Source organism: Dromiciops gliroides, chromosome 3 (assembly GCF_019393635.1).
Source record: "Dromiciops gliroides isolate mDroGli1 chromosome 3, mDroGli1.pri, whole genome shotgun sequence".
NCBI classification, from domain to species: Eukaryota; Metazoa; Chordata; class Mammalia; order Microbiotheria; family Microbiotheriidae; genus Dromiciops; species Dromiciops gliroides.
Window position 1 is genome coordinate 637,713,806 of NC_057863.1, and position 25,114 is coordinate 637,738,919.

The window sequence follows — 25,114 nt, forward strand, 5'->3', positions numbered from 1 at the left end:
AGAGGATAACAGAATAGTTAAGTTTCATTACAGCCATACTGAACTCAGTGGATTTACATTAGAAGTCAAGTATAACAGGTTACAAAACCACAGAGAGGTTATTAATACCAGCCAAACAGAAGGATTCCTGCCAAGACAGTAGGAAAAAAACACAATTAGCTTCTAAGTAACCATCGCCCCAAAAAAGTACTCACCATGAAAGAAACGTGTCTAGTGGAAAAGCTAAATCCAGTGGCTTTGCCTTTGCCAGATTAAGCTTAACTGAGGGCAGAATTTTTAAGGTAAGTGTTGAAAAAAGTTCTGAACATGCTTATACTGTGTATTTTTAAAAGTTATAAAAATCCTGTAAATTCACATTTTTGTCAAGTGTGCAATATGGTACTGCCACATCTCATTGATTTTAAAAAATCATTTACTAGGGAGTGCGTGATTTAACTACCAAATTAACAATACTTGGAATGTCTTCAGGAAACAAATCTATATATGGCAGAAAATGGCTTTGTTGACAACTTGCCTTTAAAAAGCACAATGTCTCAATTCTGATGACCATTTAAATATGAACTTCACAGAGGGCTGAAGTTTTCAAGAGTACTTTTACTATATAATCTCTTATGCAGAACAAAAAAATTTTTTCAAGCCTCAATTCTAGAAATGCCATAACTGAACACTGCTTAAATACCTGGGTAATATTAACCACATTTATATAAACCTCCAATCTTAGCACTTACAATTAAAGGATATTCTTAAAAATAGCTCTCAAAGTTTCTGTTACTATGCATTGCTCTAAGATTGGAGAACAAATACATTAATTTTCACTAAGGCATATAATACCATAGTGGTAATTCATCCAGAGATTTTGGTGGGGTTTTTTTTCTGTAGCTGTCAGCTTAAATGATTCAGTTGCAGAAAAAAATTAATACTTTTACCAACTGGGTTTTCTTATGGTGTGTGATGAATTGTAGTGTTCTTATATAAAGACTAACACAAGAAAGGGGACACTATCTTTAATAAAGTCTGGAATTAAAAAGTCACTTAATAAAATTTTAGAGTTGTTTTATCACATCAAAAAAGTTTACATGCAGGTCATAGTTCTATTTTTTTTTCCATAGAAAATGAAAAGCTATGTGTTAAAACCCACAAAATTGGTAAATTACTGCCAGTTGTGTTGAGTTCTGAAGGGGATGCATAAAAGAAAAAAGTTAATTAAAAAAAACAAAAAAACAAAACAAAACAAAAACCCAACCCCAAAAGAAAACCAACCCCACTTATTTAAGTATCAAAGAAATGTGCCAAAATAATTTCAAACAATGAAAATATATATATTTATATATTTATAATTCAGGGCCCTCAAAAGAAATCACGATCATTAAGAACAAAGTTTTGAGTCATTATGAAAAGAGCCGAACTTTAAACATCTCTAGTAAGATGCAATTAGGAAACTGGCATTAGATCCCCATACACAGTTACTTGAAAATCACCTTTAAAATGTTAAGTTCTTTAGGAAAAAGGCAGCATTCAATTTATCAGCAGATCTACTATTCAATGACTTGATTATGGCCCCCACATATCATGCATGTGCCCAGACAGCTGAAGGTTGTCGACTGCATCTGAGGGAGGCCTTCGAGATATCCCCATGAAGACACCATTTAGGAAGCAAAAAGCAGCTCCCAGCAGGCTTCCCTCCCTCTTCCCCACTCACACTCGAGGGCCATGCTAACAGATTGTGATGGTGACACGTCACCTTAACATAAGACCGTTCACCCACTGTCGCAATCTACGAATCCCTTCAGAGTGAAACACGTGACATGACCGAAAAATGAATTCGATGCAATTTGGTTTAAATGCCAGCATCTTCAAGAACCTCTCTGACATTTCAGTTACAAATAATTGAAGATCCTTTTTACAAAGAAAATTTCGACTCCCTCGTAATCAACTACTTTATATGAAGAAAAAAGGCATTGTTACAATGGCTCAAAACGGTTCTTCTTGGATTATGTGGCGACAGGGTCAGTTCAGATTCTAACTAGCGAATGTCTTCCCCATGTCTTCCTTCCCTTTGTATTTCCTCTTCCCGTGTGTGAATGGTATATACCTGTATTTTATCATATGCTGCAAGAGAAAGATAGTTCAGTTACATAGAGGTACAAAGTTTTCCAACAGAGCACACACCCCCTGAAACCCATGGGACCAAACCCTCTCAATGTCCTAAGAAAGGAGTCATCTATGACACTATAACCTGGCTCTTCTCACCGTCACTATAGGACAATGTCATTTATCTGGAATTATCAGGCACAACAGCCTAGAGGTGCCAAAGTCCAAACCCTCCAAGAAGTTGTCTCAGAGCTGGCAGCAAAGCTGATGTGGGCCAGCACAGCCTGGGACAAGGCACTACAGGGCAAGATGAAACACTGTACTCAGGTGTGTATAATTCTCTGCCCTAAAAGAGGTTCTGAACATGTGGTAATCTGATCAGGACAAGTCAGACAGAGCCAAGTGGGGCCCAGAGAAACAAAGGCAAGCAAGTTACTGATAAATGCTAAGTAATTTACCAAAAGGTAAAGGGTGGCTGCCACCCCCCCCCCCACTTGAAGGGTTTCCTAACTGCTGGAACCCCATCCCAGATTATCTTGTACATATGGAGTGAGTGAGTGAGTGAGAGTGTCTTCCACCTGCTAGATTATAAACTCCTTTTGTGCAAGGACTCTTCTGTCTCTGTACCCACAATGCCTGACACATAGTAGGTACATAAAACGTAACCTTCCCCTCATTTGAAAATTGCAGCTGAACAGTATGGTAGCATCTTTTCTGAGGCACCCAGTCACTAGAACTGGGGCACAGTCCAACATTCGCTCATTGAATCTTACCTTTATTTGCCTCTTCATGGTGATACAGAAAAGCATGACAAAGTACATCACAAGGATCGGCCAGAACACTGGGACATTGAAAGCGTCAAAAAACGTACAGATCATAGCAACAAGAATGCCCTTAGTAGCAGAGTGCCTAAAAGCCAAGAGAGAAGAAATGAATGCAGCCAACGGCATGCCAGCTAGGGCCTGGCTTCCGGGGCTCAGCAGTGTCTTTGAAGTTCGAGGGAAAGGAATATGAATCTACTATGGGAAGTACTTCTTGCACAGTTGTCATTCACCTCTATCTAACAGCATAAAGTACTGTCTATCTGGCTACCAAAACATTACCACTTTATTCCTTACATCTCAAAGTTGTTTTTTTTTTTTTCCAATTTCTACTTAAGCAGAGATATAAATAGTACCGTGACAGTTACTCAGACAAACTCCACCACAATCGATGGGTTTCTGGCAGCATTTTGGACTGAGAACAGATTACACGTTATCACCTCTGCTTATACAGATATGGTGGCTATTTCCATTCAAAATCTAGATCAGGAAACACTGTATCTTAATATTCAGTACAGTGATAGCACAGGTTCTATAAAAGAAACTCCTTCAACTATGGTAGTCCCCTTAAAGAAAGAAAATGCATGCAGGATTTTGGTTTGTTTCTGTACTCAGGGATTACAATTAGTCCCTTGAAGATCAACATTAAATGAAAGACTGAATCCATCAAGACAATGCAAAAGTTTGGAACTAAAATTATGAATCTAGCCTTTACATTTACATTTCAGTGTGCCTTGCTCGAAGCTCAACAATGAGAATTCACTTACCAAAATTTAAATTCTGGAAGCCTTCGAATGAAAGGACGAAATTCCTCATTTTGTTTTGTTGGTAAGGAAGGCCCTTCATCTACAAAGTGTCACATAAATTTAAGATGAGATACCCTCCTTCCAAATAAGCAATGTTCAGATTGCTATCACAATTATTACATGTCTTCTAAAATCCACTCAAGACATCACTAAAATTAGTAATTGCAAACTCCATACATCAGAGTCTAGGAAAAGGTTATTCACTTTCAAAACTGGTCCTTTTGTTTTATAAAAACAAACTCATTCTGTGTGTCAGCTCCCCTAGTGTATTTTATTATTTTTATTCAACTTATAGACATTTAATGGCACACCAGTTGGAGAAAGTGAGAGCTATAAGGACCACATGAAACAAAACAGTGATCCTATTCAATGCATTCCAAGACTTAAATAGGTAACAAATACCACTCAGTACACTTTATTCATAATAACTAGTCTCACAAGGTCGCTCATTCCTTTCCTAGTATCTTTCAAATGTCATCATTCAAAAAAAAAAGGGGGGGGAGTATAGGCTTGTTTTATCTATCTATCTATCTATCTATCTATCTATCTATCTATCTATCTATCTATCTATCTATCTATCTACCTATCTATCTACCTATCTATCTACCTATCTATCAATCAATCAAATCAATGTTCTAATGGAGGAAAAAAAACACCAATGACCTTTTTTGATAAAGGAACGTAAGCTGAAGGTGAGCCTCTCTATGAAATAAAAGCTTCAACTGTTTTTCAAAGATGGCTCTTCTTCCCATACAAAAAGGGAGCTTATCTTCACAATTGCTTTTCCATCAGTGATGCTGAGATTCCCCCTTCATGAAGAAGTCCTCCACCCTCCCTGCTCTCTGGTAAAAAACCCCTTCCAGGGAGATACTGAGTAATCCTAGAATAGTGACCCCAGCAGCTGCTTTAAGTAGAGACCAAACCCAGTAAGATCAGGACTCCTGAAGAGCCAGCCGGTTTTCAAAAAACAAATAAGTAATTCGGAAAGCAGAAAGCACAAGCCTAACTTGTTTCTGGATTATTGAGCCAGACTGACAAGTGGCTCACAATTTAGAGGAGCTGTGTGAAAGGTCTATTTCACCAGCGGGACAGAGCACACGGTGTAACTGACACCAACGCCCAGGGTGGTGGCAAGCTGGAGAGGAGGCTGGTTACTGTAAACTACCATTGGTAGCAACCAAACCTTAGCTAAGAGCTTTAACCACCAAGAAGAAACCTGACATTGAGGGTTGAGGAATGAGGATCTCCCCAGCTCCCCTACCACCAAACACTCCCAGACAATGGACAACCCAGCATACCTGAGTCTTCCATTAAGGAGGGATCTACCTTTGGCGAAAGGAAAGCTATGAAAAGATTGAGGTGGTAGATTCCCAAGGCGTATGTTACGATGTACCAACCCTGAGAGAGAACAAAACCAAAAGTCACAAACATATCTGCCCCAGTCAACAGCTAGAACGACCTAACGGGCTGTTCTTTTCTAAGGGTTTCGTTGTTGTTCTTGGAAATCTTTTCTTTGACTAAATCATAAGCTATTTGCCCATATAGACTTGTCAAAATCATAAAAATTTCTATCACATAGGGAATACAAACAGCACTGATTTCAGAGTAACTTACCGAACCTACTAATTTCTTGGGGTGGACAACCTAGAACCCAAATTGAAAATTTTTTCAAGGCTATCATTAGGTCTAAATCTATACCCTCTCAATCAAATGTAGAATTTGGAAAAGCAAATGAAGACTAGTATTAAGAAGCAGAAATACTGTTAAAAGATGGCAGCTAGGGGTTCAGACACTTGACACTTACTAGCTGTGTGACCTTGGGCAAGTCACTTAAGCCCCATTGCCCTGCCAAAAAAACCCAAAAAGATGGCAGCTAGCTGGTTTAGTAGATAGAGCTCTAGGCCTGGAGTAGAGAAGACCTGTTTTCTTCTTTCTTTTTAAAAATTTCTACATTAGTCATGTTGTGAAAGAAGAATCAGAACAAAAGGGAAAAATCTCAAAAAAGAAAGAACAAAAACAAAAGTAGAAACAGTATGGTTCAATCTGCATTCAGAATCCACAGTTCTTTTTTTCTGGATGTAGAGAACATTTTCCATCATGAGTTCTCTGGAATTGTTTTGGATCACTGTATTGCTGAGAAGACCTAAGTCTATCACAGTTGATCATACAATGCTGCTGTTACTGTGTACAATGTTCTCCTGGCTCTGTTCACTTCACTCAGCATCAGTCCACTTGAGTCCTTCCAGGTTTTTCTGAAATCCTCCTGCTCATCATTTCTTACAGCACAATAGTATTCCATTACATTCATATACCACAACTTGTTCAGCCATTCCCCAATTGATGGGCATTCCCTCAATTTCCAGTGCTTTGCCACCACAAAGAGAACTGCTATATATATATATTTTTGTACATGTAGGTCCTTTTCCTTTTCTATGGTCTCTTTGGCCACTGGGTCAAAGGGTATGAACAGTCCCATAGCCCTTTGGGCATAGTTCCAAATTGCTCTCCAGAATGGCTGGACCAGTTCACAGCTCCACCAACAATGCATTAGTGATCCAATTTTTCCACAGCTTCTCCAACATTTACTATTTTCCTTTTTTGTCACATTAGCCAATCTGATAGGTATGAGGTGGTACCTCAGAGTTGTTTTAATTTGAATTTCTCTAATCAACAGTGATTTTGAACATTTTTCCATATGGCAATAGATAGCTTTGATTTCTTCTGAAAACTGCCTGTTCATATCCTTTGACCATTTCTCAATTGGGGAATGACTTGCATTCCTATAAATTTGATTTAGTTCCCTACATACTTTAGAAATGAGGCCTTTATCAGAAACAATGGCTGTAAAAACTATTTCCTAGCTTTCTGTTTCCCTTCTAATTTTGGCTGCATTGCTTCTGTTTGTACACAACCTTTTAAACTTGATGTCATCAAAATCATCCATTTTGCATTTCATAATATTCTCTATCTCTTGTTTGGACATAAATTGATCTCCTCTCCATAGGTCTCAGAGGTAAACTATTCCTTCCTCTCCTAATTTACCTATAGTATCACCTTTTACAAGGCCTGTTTTCAAATATGACTTCAGACATTTATTAGCTGTGTGACCCTGGACAAGGCATTTGTTTGCCTCAGTTTTCTTATCTGTCAAATGGGGATAATAACAGCACCTCCCTCCCAGGGTTGCTGTGGGGGGGTCAAAGGAGAGAATATTTATAAAGCACACAGCACAGTGATCGCACATAGCAGGTGCTAGATAAATGATGGTCGTGATTTTTACATGCATTACGCTCATCAATTAACAATCTACTTCCAAATTCATGTTACTAAACACACTGTAAAATGTGTCCATCTTTGCTCAGAGGGAGAAGTAGAACCAGGAGATGGAAATAACTTTTTTTTAAAAGGTCTCCCAGGAGAGAGGCAAGGATGTGGACAATACCTGTCTGCCCCAAGCTTGCTTTTAAACAAGCTTATTTTAATAATGTCAAGTTCACCCAATGAGAAAATGGTATGGTTTTATTTTCCTGTATTAATTAACTAAAATATTAACTCACATATGAACCATACAGAAAGTCACAGGTTGTATATAAGACTCAGTTATAAAAGCTGAATGCTACTGAAGCCACGAAGGGTGAAGATAAGGATTTCAACCACTATCCATTTCCTATTTCTTACTGAGATTACAAAATTTATCTTGCTTTTGCAAAAGGCCTCTCTAAAGATCTGGGGGGAAAACTGGACAAAGCACATTCATAGTGTCATTCTAGCAAAAGTCACATAAATAAAATATCATAAGAATTCTTTTCAGTATTATTAGTTATATCCTTTTAGATTCAAGGTTTTAATAAGACTCAAAATATCTTAGAGATGCAAGAAGACCTGAAAGTTCTATTTCAACCCCCCTCATTCTGAGGTGAGCAAATGGGGCTCAGGAAGTGGAATGATTTGTCTATCTCAGTGGTCAACTCAGATTCTAACCAGGGTCTGACTCAAAATTGCTGCCAAAATTCTTGCACCTACTAGAAGTATTTCAGTATTACCTTCTGAGAATACACAGTCTATACCTGAATTCTATACAGTATAACTGGAAGTGAGTAGACTGGCAGCATGCACCTATTTCTGTCACATGATCAGTCTTATTTCCTTCTTGCTTTGGTACTTACCCTAAAGATGCCTTCCCTCTAAGGTGACCTCTCATCTACCCTGTCCTTGTTTGTACAAAGTCATCCAAATGGTGTCATTTCCCCTACCCCCTTCAAACTGACTCCATGAGATGGGTGTGTGTGCATGTGTGGGGGGGTGGGGTGTTTGCGGCTTTTCTCTGTATTCTCCGGTCTCACCACAGCACCTGGAAAAGGCCGGGGCTTCATAAATGCCTGTTGATTTGAGCAGGCCTTGATCTAGTGGAATCACTTGAATCTTATGCTCAATACAATCATGGTTGCAGCAGCTGCTTTCATTAGACAACTGAACATTTCTTAGACAAAGCAGGCCCTAAGAATTCTCCCTGTACTGGCCAAATGAGAAACAAAGAAAGAAGAATGACTGAGCTGAGAAGTTTATTTCCCAATAAAATCAAGTCAACATTTTTCTTCTCTATCAAATTCTGTGGGGCACAGTGGAAAGATCACTGGAAGTCAGAGGACCTAGATTCAGACTGTGTCTCCACTAACAGCTCCTTCCTCCCCTGCCTGGGCCTCTATCTTCCCCATCCCTAAAATGAGGGGCTGTGCTAGATTTCTGAGATAGATCCCTTTCTGCTCTGAATCCCAGGACCCCAAATGCACTTCATGACCAACTCACTAGGTACAAGGAACAAACAAAATGCCCAATTATCCTTAGTGGAAATAAACACATAACTTTTAATCTGATTTTCTACTTTTGAACATCTCTATGTGTACGAGTGCTGTTTAAATTAAAATGACTAGCAGATAAATAAGAAAATAATCAAATTTATTTATGAAGTTAGGTTCTAAATCTGACCATCTGATTGTTAACTTATGGGCTATGAGTTCCAATCTGGGTTCTATCATAAGATAACAAGTAATGGATTTCCTGGGGCCCTTTTTTTGTTTGTTTTTTTCCCCCTTTTTTTTTAAGGGCAATAGGGGTTAAGTGACTTGCCCAGGGTCACACAGTTAGTAAGTGTCAAGTGTCTGAGGCCGGATTTGAACTCAGGTCCTCCTGAATCCAGGGCTGGTGCTCTATCCACTGTGCCATCTGGCTGCCCCGAAGTTTTTGTTTTGTTTTGTTTTTTTTCCTTTTTTTTGGCCTTTTTTTTTCTCATCTGCATATTTGGAACAGCGATACCAACTGTAAAATCTGTAATCACTCAATAAAGCAACAAATTCACCACAAATATAAAAATGTCACCAAAATCTATACTGTTCTTACTTCAACTACCACTCCTAATGCCCTTGCAATCCAAAACTTAGATCACGGTGTGTGCAACACAGCTCATTAGGTACACTTAAGGCAAGTCTCTTTGGTTTTTATTGTCTCAGTAGCCCCAGTGCCTTAAACACACAGAAGCATTTAGTAAACATTTGCTAGAAATCCAGATCTCATCCCCCCAATAAAAACTTAGAAAACTTAAAAATGTCCCCCAAAAGTCACATTAAATAACCATTTTGACAAGCGGAAAGCCAGAAGTTACAACTGAGTGTGAAGAAGCGCTGAGCCTACAGCTGCAATTTGAAAGGCCCAAGAAAACATGGTATTGCCTGAATTTCATTCTGAGCCTGGAATATGATGCCAGCCTCTCCTGGACTTCTTTAACTTAGAAGTTGTGTGGCCCCTTCAGACATGCCCTGCTAATTGTCTGCTGCATCAAAACAGACATGTGTTGCCGTTTGGTGGTTCTTCAGTCATGTCCTGCGTTTTCTAAAGACATGAACGCTTCATGTGGCCTTCCACTTATCTCTCCCAAATGAAATGCAGCAGACTCTGTGGCTAATTAATTTAAAGCATCAGCATTCTCCGAGTTGGGAACTGACAAGAAAAGAACCTCTCTGTTACAACATCTTTGTTGCATGTAACATGCCAACCAAAACACAGTATCTGGAAATTACATTCAACAAGAATATACTAAGTGCCTACAACGTAACTACCCAAGACAGTCACCATGCTATATCCGAGGAGCACAAAAGTGAAAACCAGTAGACCTTGCCCTGGAGGGTGAGTATGTGATGTGAGTGTGGTGGGGAGGATGACATGGGAGAGGCCCATGTGGCAGACACAAAAGAGAGGAACAGAAGAGTGCTATGAAACACAGAGAAGAGTTCACTTTCACAGTGGGAGGAAGATGGTGTGCCAGAGTATAGAGAACACTGGGCCTGGGTCAGGAAGACCCGAGATCAAATCTGACCTCAGACACCTGCTAGCTACATGACCCTGGACAAGTCATTTCACTGTATTTGCATCAGTTTTCTCACTCGTAAAATGGGGATAACAGCAGCACCTTCTTCTCTGGGTTGTCGTGAGGATCAAACAAAGTAATGATTCGGAAGTGCTTCACACAGTGCCTGGCATTACATTATTATTAATATTTCCAGCACTACTATTATTATTGTTATTAAGAGAGATGAAACTGGGCCTTGAAGGAACAATGTGCAATATAACGTAAACCAAGGATAAGCTGACAATACTTAGCTGGATGGTCATGTACAAAGAGTAGCCCTTAATGGTTTTGTGTCACTGTGGAGAGTATAGTGCCCCATGGATCAATGCCAAGCCCTGTGTCATTTAATGGTCTTATCAATGACGAGTAAAAAGACAGAGGAACAAGCTCATCAAATATGCCAATGATAGCTCTGAAAGGGACAGACAACACACTGAATGATCATCAGGATTCAAAATCTCGACTGGCTAAATCCCTGGGCTTAATCTAATAGCATGAAATTCGGTAAGGATGAGCATGTAGTCTTACACTTGGGTTCAAAAAGCCCACTGCAGAAGAACAAACTGGCAAAGACATAGCAAGGAGCATTTTTCTGAAAAAGACATGGTGCCTCAGTGGACAAGGTGAGACAAAGGTATAGAGAGCATCCAAGAAAGCCTGGGCCCCCCTGAGAGGTGTAGCCAGGACAAAGGAACAGAGTCTTTCTGTGGTTCTGGGTGCCACATTTTAAGAACATGACAGCTCTGCCTCCAGACAATCCAGAAGAGGATGAGCAGCATGCTGAGGAGCTTGAGGGGGACACAATCAAAGGTGGTTATTGTTTGCCCTTTGTTTTCAAAGAGGACCCTGACAGATGTCATGACTTGCACTGAACTGGATACTGGATTTAAGGTGAGTCTCATTTTTTCCTCCAGAGCCATGAGTCCAGTGACAAAATATGTTATCAGGACAACTGAAGATGGCCCTGGATATCTAAGGCTAATTCATTTAGTGACTTGCCTAGGGTCACACAGCTATTAAGTGTCTGAGGTGAGATCTGAACTCAGAGCCTCATGACTCCAGGGCCAGTGCTCTATCCACTGCACCACCCAGTTAGGTAGCTCAAAGGACTAAGGAGATGATAAGACTTAGAATGGGGCATAAGAACCACAAGAGGGACTTCCCTATTCTATAGGGCCCCAGAGGCCAAGACAAGCCATGAATCGAGAAGCTGCCTAAGCACACACTGAGTCTGGACACAAGCAAAAACTTGCCATCCAAAAATCAATTGGCTGCTTCCCCTCTCCAGAGAACTTCAAGTGAAGGCTGGGGTAGAGGATTCTTTCAGTCATGGGGTGGGCCTAGCTGGCCAGAGAGCTCCCTCCCTGCTCTGAAACTCTGGCTTTGATATGGTTAAAAGGTCTTCACTAACTCTTCATTAACTCGCACATACACACACACAGGCACACACCAGAATTTTCCTAAGTGCCTCAATTCCATTTCTTAACACACTGCTCTTCTTCAGTTGAATTTTTTGCCTTGTCAAAGATTTACTATGAGGTAGTGTAATTCTTGTTTGAAAATACTAAAGACATGTGAAGATGCTATATTCAGGAAATATAGTAAAATGACAACTATAACTTATTTCAAGGGTTACTGGCTTAGAGGTCATAATTCTACCTAAATCCAGGAATAGATTCTCTTTAATGCCATCTCTGGCCTAAAGTGTTATTAAGATAAAATACAGGCACTATATGCTTAAATAACAATGTAGTTATAGTCTAGGCTAACACACTGAATAAAATCATTGAAAATGCTGAGACAGATTTTTTTTTTTGGTTTGGTTTTTTTTCTTTTGTGGGACAATGAGGGTTAAGTGACTTGCCCAGGGTCACACAGCTAGTAAGTGTCAAGTGTCTGAAGTCAGATTTGAACCCAGGTTCTCCTGAATCCAGGGCTGGTGCTTTATCCCCTGCACTACCTAGCTGCCCCTGAGATAGATTTTTAAAAGATAATCGCTGAAATTTACTGTTTACTGAAAAATGGTAACTGAATTGCATATCCCATCATAAATAAATCAACAAGCATTTAAGCACCCACTATCCTCATAAACACACAATTCAATAATATAATATCCAACACTGCCTTAACTAATACCGTTTTAAATAACACATTAGCTGGATATCACTAATATCTCAGTTCTTACCTACCTGTAATAGATAAACTCTAATCATGTAGATGAAACTTAGTCCCAAAGTTACAACCCATCGCACAGCTGTATAAGGAGTAGATTTGTCTAACCAGGACTGGTAAATCTAAAAAGACAAAAATGGTGAAAATATATTATACAGACAGTATAACTCCTGTTAAGGTTTTCCTTTAGTTTAAAGTATATTTTCTTTACATATAACACAATGCTCCAGAAACAGGCTTCATTCATCTTTAAGCGCGCGCGCGCGCGCGCACACACACACACACACACACAGAATGCAACAATTAGATCACAAATGAATCAACAACAAAAAATAGAAGCATAAGGATTCTGCTACAAAAAAATGCAGCAAAGTTCATTTTGGACTTCTACTTGAGGCAAACTAGTTAATGAAATACCAAAAGAAACTTGTAATGAAACAATTCAACCAATGAGGTCATTTTTTTTTCATATAATTCCTGAGTTTCATTACTAGGCCCTGGCTTATTTCCACAGGGAAAATGGATACTCCAACCCGTTTTTATTCAATGTAAAAACAATGGGACACTTTAGAAATCAGTTATGTACTATTATGAGTTCGCAAACACGTCCATGTATATGTCTATGTATTCCAAGGAGCAAGGATCTTGATTAAAAATGTCACTATACATAATTATGCATTATAATTATATAATTACAAATATGTTGATATTCATTAACACTATCAGCAGCAGAGGACCAGCAAATTAAAAGACTGATTCAATCAGTTTTTAAAAATGAATTTGTATGGCGTATATGAAATTGCTGGCTGAACTTGTGAAATCAAACATAGCTTCATTTTGATTGGCCAAAAAGCCTAAACACTGACACACACAGGTGTCCCAATATTAAATACCAAGCCTTCTTGCATTGTGTTACCAATGCCTCTCTTCCTTCCTCTTCACTCTTAAGCTCCCATCCAGACTCCTCCTTCCCTTTATATCAGGCCAGTGTCTGAAGGAAGTTTCTGCAAAGTCATGATCTGTGAGCAGACCAAGGCTATCTATGACCAGTTCTCTGCATGAGAGCATTCTGACACTGGTCTGAAAGATGGGGAAGTTAAGGAGATTGTACAGGTGAGAAGAATAGTTGGGCTATTGCAGCATGGGCTGGTGATACCGAGGGCCTGAATTATTGGGGGTGGGGGGACAGAGACAGAGAGAGAACCTTCAGTGCCTCCCCATTTCTTACCCAAGTAAAACTTTCTGATTCCAGCATTCAAAGGCCCTCTACAATCTGGCTTCAATATTGATTTCTGCACTTGTACTCTCCCCTTCACATACTCGATATCACAGGTAAACTGTGCTACTTCCCATCCTCCACTCATCCTACACTCCACCATTTTCATGTCTTTGATCATTTCTTTCCGCCTTTCCCTATCTCTACTGACAAAAATCATTCCTTTACTTTAGGGCCCAAATAAGGTGCCCAAGGCACCACTCACTCACCTCTGCATAAAGCCTTTCCTCGAAGAGCTCTCCCTCCTCAAACATCTTAAAACATTTGCCACTACACTGTACTCAGCTCACTATTCCTTATGCCCATTACTCCCCAGCACTTACTGTGCATTAAATAAATAAACCATGTTAGCTAAACAATTATCAACATATGCAGACCAAATGACTGCTGGCTATAGCAGTGGTAAAGAAATACAAACACACTATCCTGGTTATATATCCTGGAACTTAGAATCTTGTTAGAGAACACAAACCCTTGAAATGCTCAATAACACAAGACATAAATGACAATCTGAGGAGATCCCTGTCCAAAGATAATTAACTGCTAAATAAATGCAACAATATTTAGTAGTTCAAAGGAAGAAAAGACCCCTGTAGACTGGAGTGGTGAGGAAAGGTTTCCTGGAGAAAAGATTTATTCTACATCTCAAAGGTTAAGTGGGACTTGGCTATACAAGAAGAAACAGTAATGATAAAAGTACACAGGCCAAAGTTTTTTGTAGACAGCAATTAGATCATTTTGGAAAATGAAAATGTAAACAAAAAGAATAATTCAAAGAATTCCTTCTCCCTCTTCATGTGGGCAGTAATACCCATAGAGATGTTATAAGCCTATAATTAACTGTTTCAGGAATACAATTACGAATAATTGTTCAAAATCATTAGTCAATTATTTGCTCTTTCAATTACCCACATAAAACCAACCTGTCCAAGTCTTGTGAAAAATCTAAACACCACAGAAGGCTTCCCATGAACAGAATCTCCAACGCTGTCTCCTTCGGACATTCTGTTGCTGCAAGCACATACAAAGTATTTATAAGTTAAAGAAACCCAGAATGTTTGAGCAGTGTTTGTAGATTTTATTCCCGATAAAAAGTGCCTTGGTAGCTGCATATACTATTTCTGGGACACACATTAGACATTCCTTTCCATGGTGGTCTAGAAAAAGACATGGGCTGGGAAAACAAACTGCCCCATAGCTAGCAATTTTAATTAACATTGTGATCTTGATGCACAAGGTATCGAAGATTCTTGGATCTCTAAAATAAAGAAACAGACTGTCTGCTCAATCTCGGGAAATAAATACACAACGAATTTGGCACCCAATCTTACATTTAGTCTTTGTAACCTGCCTGCTTCCAAAAATACAATATATATATGCAGACTGAAGTTAAAATAGATGAGACTCTGTTGATGTACTGGATACTTTTGCTGAACGGCTTCTTTCCTTTTTTAAAAAAAATTTGTTGTAAAAAGGGATGGCCCACTAGATAGGGGGAGTGGGAGAGAGATATTTGGAAATGAGGATGTTAAAAACAGAAGAGAGCAATAAAAATGTTAAAATAGAAGTAAATACTTCTATGAAAAACATTTTCCTCTCCTAATTTAAAAATCAAGAGTAGTATTTAAAAAGAATTTCCTCTACTGGAAAATACCAGGACTCTCAGTTCTATAAATCATTTTTATTCTTAGCACTTCAAAGCAAAAAATATCATGTGTACTTCCTGGGAGGTGTCTCAGGTTTCTACTTGATAAAGCAAGGGCAACAATATCTATTCTTATTAACTTCATTAGGTTATTGTGAAACCATGAGGAGTAACATAAGTGAAAGGTACTCAGAATCAAGGTGCTAAGTAATAATATCCTGTACCCATTTTAAAAAGAAGCCCAACGTCATCGTTATCATGAATGGAAATAGCAGAAATAAAACTTATGCCCTGGCCCCTCCCTTTATCTCCTGGACCAATCTTAAATGTCCCATACAGGACAAACATTCCTTAAAAAGTCAGTTTTTGACATGTAAATCTGCTGGCTCCAGGGTACTGATTTAGATCTTTAAAGCAGGTCAGAATGGACTCTGAGCAGCTAAACTGTGCCACATCATCAAATTCACATGGTTAAAAAGGTTCTGAATGTGACTATACCATTACTTCCTGGAGCTATCACCAATAAGTGGAACACAGTAACCTGGCTCAATGACAGATAATAAAAGCTACTTCAGCTTCAGGTAAAACAAAGCTAATAAGCAAAAGTGTTAAATTGTGGCTGCATTATGAAATTTTAGGAAAAGACTAACTTCAACATTTGGGAGGAGGAAAAAACCAGTTCTAAACAGTCAGGATAAATGGGGATCTAGAAGTAGTTTTTCCACCAGGCCTGCTAAAGACGGACTAAAAGAGGGTCCTTTAGCAATGGCTTGAAAGCCTGTGGAGTAAAACTAAAAAGTCCTAGGATGAGACTTGCTCTATTAATTTTTGTAGCACTTTCAAATGACTTTCTTGACAAACCTGAATACTGGCAATTGCTAGCTCTCTCAAAATTACAAAAGCTTTATAGTCAGACAAATGTAGTCATTTAAAAAAGAAAACCTACTGAGTGAAGGTTGATCATGTCTCAGAACCCCAATACCTAAGGTACTACCTCCTCTTTTCACTATCACTCTGAAAGGTTACAAAGATTCATTAGCCACTGACTTGTTTTATACATAACACAGAAGTCTTCTGTGGTTAAGCATTCCTGGTCAATGTTTCTACAATTTCACTCAGTTTTACAAAGATATACAATGACAACACCATTTGGGCAAGGGGTAGGGAAATCATTAAATTCCAAAGAGCATTTCACAATATTAAGACATAAGATTCAAGATAATTTTTTTTAATAATTTAGGTGCAACTGGCAATAGGGCTTTTCTAACTAAAGAAAAAAAATAAGGCTAGTTTCTAAATACCAACAACAAATGTTTCAAATTAGTTAACATCCCATAGTGAACTGGAAAATTTCAAGAATCTCCAACTTCAAGCATACTTAAACAATTGGGGGAAAGAATTTCACTAAAAGCAAGCACTTGTTTTAATCAGTTTTAGCTCTGAAAGTGAACAAATCAATTAAGTGGGATTGGGGGGGGGGGAGGAGTTAACCACTAAGGGACTTAGACTAGAAGTTAAAATGGGGGACTTTCAATATTTGAAGAAATAAAAGTAGTCCTGATAATTTCCAGTTTGACAAACAGGATATAATAGTCCTTAAAAAAAAAGTGGTTAACTGGAGGGCTTAAACCCTGAAATTCAAAGATCTAAATTGATGTCTTCATTTCTTTGGCAGTTGCTTTAATGAATAGGGAAAGGATCACAACTATATATACAATTCGGCTTTTGAAAATGAAATTCCAAATACTAAAAGTCTATCCTATTTCGAAATTAATAGAAATAAAGCCAATAAAGGCTTCAGATAATTCAGGAAGCAGGCTACATTAAGGGCTATATCGTTAACAGTTACATTGCTCCAAAACCCAAAATCTAAGTTATTAGGGTGACCACCGAAGAAAGTGGATTAAATCCAAACATTATTAAGCTCCAACTGTAAGCAACAAAGCTACAAATGGAAGTCCACCACCTTTGGTTTTGCAGACATTGAGTAATGGGTTCACATATCTATTTAAAACACCTTTAACAATATCATTTGGACAGCTCTCTCTTTTTTTATCAACTCAACAGTTCGCACAAGCCTATTAAAACAATTAAGTTGTCCAGACACGAAGCTCCCAAATGCTTCTAGTAACCACACTCCGGAGCAGCTCAGGGGAGAGGCTGGGTTCAAATTGACCTAATTATCGTCTCAGCATCGTGTGTATGCAAACACACACACAAATGTGTCTACACAGTATCTCATCTAGAACACGTAGCACACACATACACTCTGCACGTCACCGGGCGTGCTAAGTGCTCTTCTTCGGCGGCCTCCCGAGTGTGTGCATGACCATACGTCCCCGGAGGGTGCACACGCACCAGCTTACAGGTGTGCACACACTAGGCTTCTCGAGGACGCTGCACGGCCCGGACACGCGGGGCCCGGGATGTGCACCTGCAGACACACGGTCACGGAGCCGGGTCACGCAGGGAAGCGGCGGCTCAAAGCCCTTAAGGCCCCGGTTGTCACCTCGGGTCTCGGGCTTAGGTCTCCGGGAAGGTGGAGAAAACATGACGTTTCCCGCCGGGCCTCGCCGGCCTCTCCACATCCCGGCGGCCTTTGGACCCCGAGGACGCCGCCAGGGCCCACAGCTCCCCGCGTCCGAGGAGCCCCCCGGGGGACCGGGGCACCGGGCGGGGCGCGGCCGCCGCCCCCCCTTCCCCCCCCCCCCCCCCCCCCCGGTTCGGGCCCGGCCGCAGTCTCCGGCTCCGCCCCGGGCGGGCTGTCAGCTCTCCGGGGGCGGAGGAGGAGCCGCCGCAGCCGCCCAACTAGGCCCCGACCCTGGCTCGAGCCCGGCCCCACCGCCACGCAGCCGCCCAGCCTCCCAGCCTCCCAGCCCCGGCCCGGCCCCAGGCCCCGGCCCAGCGCTAGGCCCCGCCTCCCCCGGCCCCGGCCCCGGCCCCGCACCTCGCTGCGCTGCTGCAGCCCGGCCACGACTCCCCTCAGGGCCACGGGAAGGAGGAGGAGGAGGAGCGGCCCTGCCGCCGCCGGTTCGCTGGCTTTGGGAGGCTGCCGCCCGGCACTTCCGCCCCCCAGCCGCTCCTCCCGGGCATCCAAGATGGCGCCCCACAGGAGGCGGGGCTGCCGGGCGCCAGAGAGTTCCGTTTCCGGCGCCGGCAGCCGAGCCGTTGGGCCCTGCGGGACCGGCCGCGGCCTACCGGAGCAGGGGAAAGAGGAAGGGGAGCCAGGGGCGGGCCGCACAGGCGCACTGCGCTGCCTGTGAGTCGGGTTTTTTTTCTCCCCTCCCTCCCCTCCCACCCCCCCCCCCCCCCCCCCCGCCTCCTCTGCTGGGTCATCGCCCGAGGTAGACGAAGAAGCCCCGCCCCTAGCAACCAAGCGCCCAATGGGAGAAGGGGCTGAGGTTGTTAAGGCAAACTGTGGCGGGCAAGATGGCCTCGGCCGGCAAGGAGGCTGAGGACTCCCGCTCGCCTTACCAGGGCTCGATGCGGAGGATGGTGCGGGACGGTAACGGCTGTGTGTGGGAGGCGCCCGGGGTCCCGGCGGAGAAAGGGTGGATTTGGGCCTGACGGACAGACTGGCAAAGACCCGGCCCCCATCGCCCCCAGATCCCTCCCCTTCCTGGTCCCCAACCCCTCCCCTCATAGCCCCCGAGCCCTACTCCTAGCCCCCAGACCTCTCCCCTCAAAGCCCCAAACCCTACTCCTATAGGACCTCTCCCCTCAAAGCCCTGAGTCTCATCCCTGTAGCCTCCAGATCCCCCAAATATATAGTCCTCCTCTTGGCATATAGAACACTACCCACTTTTCTTCCGCTCTACTCTCCACAAACCATCGGCCCACACCCCGGTATTCCATCTCCCCTCTTGGTGCCTTTGCCCTGGGCTGAAATGCTCGCGACCTCCCCCGCCTTCCTTCAATCCGAAGCCCAAATCCCATTTTGTGCAGGGCGCCTTTCCCAGTTCCGTCCTGACCCCATGCCTCGCTAGTGCCTCGGCTCCAGGCGGACCACTTCTATATCGGTACAGGCTTGTGCGCACCTAGCTAATGGACTGTAAGCTCCCTGAGGGGAGCAGAGGCAGGGCTCAGCCCAGCGCCAGACACGCCACAGGTGCTTAATCAGTGCTTGTTGACCGACAATGACTATCAGTAGATATCACTTAGCCAACCAGACTTAATTAGTTTTGGGGAGTAGGCGCGCAGTAAGAACTACAGCTGGTGTAAATCATTCCACTCAAACTGGGGACACGGTCTCAAAAGTCCTAGGGAGAATGGGGGTCAAACTCAGAGCACGTGATGCAGCAAAGGGGGTCAGTCACAGCTCCTGCAAGTCCTTTTCTTCCTTTCATGCTGCACGTAGAAAGTTCCCCATTGACATGATGTCCTAGCCTCCCAGTCGAGTTCTGAAGCTGCTTCTCCTCAATGGGTCTAGTGTGTCCTCTGCTGTTCCAGAGACCCCCTTGCAAAAGCCTCAAAGCTTCTGACCTCTCAGAATTCACAAGGTCATCCTCTGGTTCAAGGGAGCAGAGGATGCCGGGCCTGACCACCATCCGTGGGAACTCCAATCCTATATCCAAATCCCTAAGGGAGAATCCAAAGACAAGTGCTGTGAACTGACTCATGGGAGCCCCTCTGCCTCCTCCCTCCCTATTTTTGCACTCTTTCTTTTGCTGTTGGTAGCAGAAATGATAAACTTTGTTGGGCTTGACAAGGTTGATTACAGAACATAAAGAGAAAAATGCACTCCGGGGGTGAAAATGCCCAAAGAGTGGGTGCTGACCTGATCCTACTGTAGCCCATTTCTTCTCTTCTTTTTTTCATTTACATGGGATCATTAAAGCAAAAAAGAACCTTAGAAGACATGTAAGACAATCAACAATACAGAGTAAACAGGCAAAAGGACAATCTACACAAAGATTCCAACTATATAAAGTCATCATGGAGCAGCAAGAAAAAAAACCCTCAATATCGTATTGTCAAAACTAGAGGACAAAGAAGGACTCTTTTTGTTAATAATCAATATTCCCTCTCCTCCAGAGTCCAGTGTATTTTGTGAGGAAGGATGTGTTGTATCAAGACAAAATGTGGCTAGAGCTGGGCCTCATCTTACTTCCCATCCTTAGAGGCCTTATATTCAGCTTTTCTTTGTCTTTTTCTTTTTTTTCTTTTTTTTTTTTTTTTTGGTGAGGCAATTGGGGTTAAGTGACTTGCCCAGGGTCACACAGCTAGTAAGTGTTAAGTAAGTGTCTGATCCGTATTTGAACTCAGGTCCTCCTGACTCCGGGGCCAGTGCTCTATCCACTGTGCCACCTAGCTGCCCCTCAGCTTTTCTTTTTCAAATTTTCTTTTTTGTTCCTTTATAAACTTGATAAACATTAACAAACAGGAACATTTGAAAATACAAAGGAGAGAAAAAGGATTCTGTATGAAGTTGCAAATCTCTATTAGGTATAGACTGTTTCTTTTAAAAAAGTATAAAATTTGTTGTTGTTTTTAAATTCTGAACTTAAACCCCCCAAAAAGCATTTCTATGCATAGAGCAAAACACAAAAAGAAAATTCTACAGGAAACCATGAATTTCCATTTCATACTAATTGCTGGCTTTGGGAGGCATTCAAAACATTATAATTATTATATATATTATATCAATATTATGTGCTATAACAATATATGTTATACCAATGTGATTGCAATATTATATATGATGCTAGAATTATAATATAATACATGATATAATGTGATAGTTTACAAATTATAATAATTATTAAAAATAATCACGATAAATCAAACATGCCACTTTCAGAACTGTTTTGCTTTTGTCTATGCTTCCTTCAGCTCTTTTCTGTGAATTTAAAAATATGTCATAATGACTCTCTTTTCTTTTTTGACATCATTATTTGTAATTCCCCCCCATTAAAAACCAAGGGGAAGGGGGCAGCTAGGTGGCGCAGTGTATATTCTTTCTTTCTTTTTTTTTTTTTTGATTGGGGTTAGGTGACTTGCCCAGGGCCACACAGCTAGTAAGTGTCAAGTGTCTGAGGTCAAATTTGTAACGATCGGAATGACACCACCTGCTGGAGATTTACTGTAGAAAAGCTCCGCCATGAGGTGAATATCTCTTAGGGCAAGATGATGAGTCTTTTCTTTGGTGTCAGGAAGTGACATTTGCTGGTGGGAGGAAGAAGGGGGAGCCTGGCACTCTGTCTTGCTCTCTTTTTGTGTGGACTCTAGCGGAGAGGGGAGCTAGGAATGCTCTCTCCCTTTAATAGACAGATGAATGTAGGCCTTTCTCTCTCTCTTTACCAAATTCTTTTTCTTTTTAGTTCTTTTCTCCAGAGTTTTTATTTCATTTTAAATCTCTTCTTCATTTCTACTAAGTGTTCATGAAGTCCTTGTGCTAGGTCTACGCTCTGCCCCTATTACACTTTTTGGTGAAGTGGAGGCAATGATGCAAGCTGGTAAATGCTTAACCACCAACTCTCTGAAAAAAATATATGAATGACACACCTTTAAATTTAACATTTTCTCCATCGCTTTCATTCTAGAGCAGGGGTTGGCAAACTGGATAGCCAGGGAGCCAAATCCAGCCTACCACCTGTTTTTGTAGGGCCTGGGAGCTAAGAATGGTTTTTACATTTTTAAATGGTTGGGGCGGAAATCAAAAGGGAATATTTCATGACACATGAAAATTGTATGAAATTCAGATTTCAATGTCTATAAAGAAAGTTTTATTGGAGGTCATTCATGTACTTGTCATCTATGGCTGCTTTTCATACTACAATGGCTGTGTCCAGTAGTAGTGACAGTGGGGTGGTGCTCTTGTCACCTCCCCCACAGTGCATGCATCACAACTTTCAGTGACACCATCGTAAGTTGGCAGCATTTGAAGTTTCATGCCTATTGTGGCATTTTATTATTACTTTTTATTATCAGTGTATTTCCAACGTGTCAAAATAAGAAAAGAAAAAAAATGTTTGCCATTTTTTTGAGCTCAGGACCAAGGTTGAAATTTTTCTGAACAAGAAGGACCACCATCAACCACTGTCATCCAAACCCTGAATGGCTTTGGAAATTAACTGTCACTACCAACTAGATACTATTTCTTAATTCAACTTACAATTACAAGGCAAAACAGCTATTATACACACAACATGTAAGTACAGGAAGTAAAGTCAATTCAACAAACTAGCACAGTTTGAATCATGTGATGGCAAGCTGCTTTATCCACTTTCTTTGCTGTCAAAAGTTAAAACAGGAAGAGCCCCATTCCTGCTCAAATTTGTAGCTTTAGGACTCTTTAATTTGTACCTTTAGGACTCTACTGGGAGTCTAAGAGAAAACCGCGCCATGTATATGGGAAACTTCTTCTTCTTCTCCTTCTTCTTCTTCTTCTTCTTCTTCTTCTTCTTCTTCTTCTTCTTCTTCTTCTTCTTCTTCTTCTTCTTCTTCTCCTTCTCCTTCTCCTTCTCCTTCTCCTTCTCCTTCTCCTTCTCCTTCTCCTTCTCCTTCTCCTTCTCCTTCTCCTTCTTCTTCTTCTTCTTCTTCTTCTTCTTCTTCTTCCTTCTTTCTTCTTTCTTCTAAATTTTGTGGGGCAATGAGGGTTAAGGGACTTGCCCAGGGTCACACAGCCAGTAAATGTCAAATGTCTGAGGTTACATTTGAACTCAGGTCCTCCTGAATCCAGGACTGGTGCTTTATCTACTGCGCCACCTAGCTGCCCCCTGGGAAACTTCTTAAGAGCACCATGAAGGGGAAAAAAGGACTTGCAGGAGCTGTGAATTTGCTGGATGACACACTCTGAGTTTGAGCCTACTCTCCCCAGGACTCTGAGTAGCCTCGTGTGAGAGTGTGTCCCCAGCCTGAGTGGAATGTTTCACACCAGTTGTAACGTTTACTATGCTACTTTAGTCAATACCTGGTATTCCTAAAGGCTAGTTAAGTCTGGTAAGCTAAGTGATAGCAGATTGAGAATCATTGGAGGGAAGCACATTATTGGGATCTACATGAACTACAATAGCATCCCTAACCCTTTAGAGTTATTCCCTAGAATCCTGAGGGGAAAACTAGGCAGCTGCCCTTGGAGGGGACAGACGTCAGTTGCCACTGTACCTGGGGATTTGGGAGTGTAACCCCAGAGCCTGAGCTGCACTTTTCTCTTTTTGTTTCATCCCTTTCACTAATTTTTCCCTTTCAAACCTCCCCACTCCACAAATTAAGTCCCTCCTTTGTAAATAACAAGGGCAGCTAAGGAAAATCAATCCTACACCAGCTGTGTCTGAAGCCACGTGTCTCCTTTACACCTACAATATTCCACTCTGACAAGAAGTGGGAAACATGCTTCTTCCTCTGTCATTTGGAGTTAGGATCGGTCATTTCTTTGATCAGATTTCTCAAGTCTTCCACAGCAGTTTCCTTTACAATGTGGGATTCCTTGCATGTTCTGGTTCTGCTTACTCCAGTCTTTCCAGGTTTCTCTAAATCCGTCCCATCTGTTGTTTCTTACAGCACATTAATATTCTGTAATATTTCTATAACACATTTGGTTTAACCATTTCTCAGTGGATGGGAATCCACTTTGTTTCTCATTCTTTGCTATAACCAGTAATGTTTCTAAAAGCATCTTTGTACACCTAGTTCCTTTCCATATATCTCTGATCTCTTTGGGTGGGGCAGCTGGGTGGTACAATGGATAAAGCATTAGCCCTGAAGTTGGGAGGACCTGAGTTCAAATCTAACTTCAGACACTTACTAGCTGTATGGTCCTGGGCAAGTCACTCAACCCCAATTGCCTTAAACATCCAGAGCCATTTCCAGTCATCCTGATATGTTTTGCCCCTGGACCCAGATGGCTTTAGAGGAGAGAGTGAGGCTGGTGACTTTGCATAGCCCTGCCTCACTTAAAGCCAATTCACTGCAAGTCATGACATCACCCCGATGTCATGGTCCTCTTTAAGAATGAAGGACAGGGAGCAGCTAGGTGGCGCAGTGGATAGAGCACCAGCCCTGGATTCAGGAGGACCTGAGTTCAAATCCGGCCTCAGACACTTAACACTTACTAGCTGTGTGACCCTGGGCTAGTCATTTAACCCCAGTTGCCAAAAAAAACCCAAAAAGAATGAAGGACAAACAACAACAGTATGGGTATAGCTAGGTCAGAAGGGTAGGCATATCTATCAAGAGAGGATAAAAATTGGAAGAGGCCCCAAGCTCGCTCTTTCTCAGCTGGTGCTTGACTCTCTTGATGAGGGCTCTCCCCCTTAGAACAGAGTAGCTTTTCTGAACTCTCCTTAAGACCACATGCTGGCTTTCTTAGAGACAGCATGGGTCTTCTGGGACTTTTCTCCTGCTTGTCAGTTCTTTACTGGTGTGTGTGTGTGTGTAATATTAATAATAAATGCTTACTGCCAAAACTGGTGCAATAGCAATTAATTTTTAAAAACACAGTTTTAGTTAATTTTTCCAAAACATACCCTATTTGGGGTTTTCTTGGCAGAGATACTGGAGTGGTTGCCATTTCCTTCTCCAGCTCATTTGACAGATGAGGAACCTGAAGCAAACGGGGAAGTGACCTGCCCAGGGTCACAGAGCTAGGAAGTGTCTGAGGCTGGATTTGAACTCAAGATGATGAGTTTTTCTGATTCCTGGCCTGTACTGCACCACCTAGCTGTGACTAAATGTATGAGTCTGGGAGATATCTGAATAGAAATGATCATTGAACCTGTGGGAACAGATGAGGTTATCAAAAAGAGAGAAGTCAGCGATCCCCGACAGCACTCTGGGGGTGTGCCCACACTGAGCGGACATTGTATGAACCAGCAAAAGCTATCTGAGAGGGAGCAGGGAGGCAGGTAGAACGAGAACCAAGATGCAATTCCACAAACATTTACTAAGCACCGTTTATGT

General features: G+C 41.7%; 2 protein-coding genes across 2 annotated transcripts in view; one reads left to right on the top strand and one right to left on the bottom strand.

The window, feature by feature from the left end:
- Nucleotides 1–988: 988 nt before the first annotated feature.
- RER1 (retention in endoplasmic reticulum sorting receptor 1) lies at nt 989–18,368 on the bottom strand. The gene is made up of 7 exons (XM_043998929.1): nt 18,162–18,368; nt 14,493–14,580; nt 12,311–12,415; nt 5,017–5,116; nt 3,680–3,758; nt 2,865–3,000; nt 989–2,109 (listed from the first exon to the last, which is right to left on the bottom strand). Exons 2-7 carry the CDS (start codon nt 14,571–14,573, stop codon nt 2,020–2,022), a joined length of 591 nt encoding a protein of 196 aa, XP_043854864.1. The 5' UTR covers nt 14,574–14,580; nt 18,162–18,368; the 3' UTR covers nt 989–2,019.
- MORN1 (MORN repeat containing 1) overlaps nt 17,540–25,114 on the top strand; it is a 66,834-nt gene continuing 59,259 nt past the window's right edge. The window contains 1 exon segment of the mRNA XM_043993864.1: nt 17,540–18,473. Within this exon segment, the coding sequence (XP_043849799.1) occupies nt 17,540–18,473 (934 nt within the window).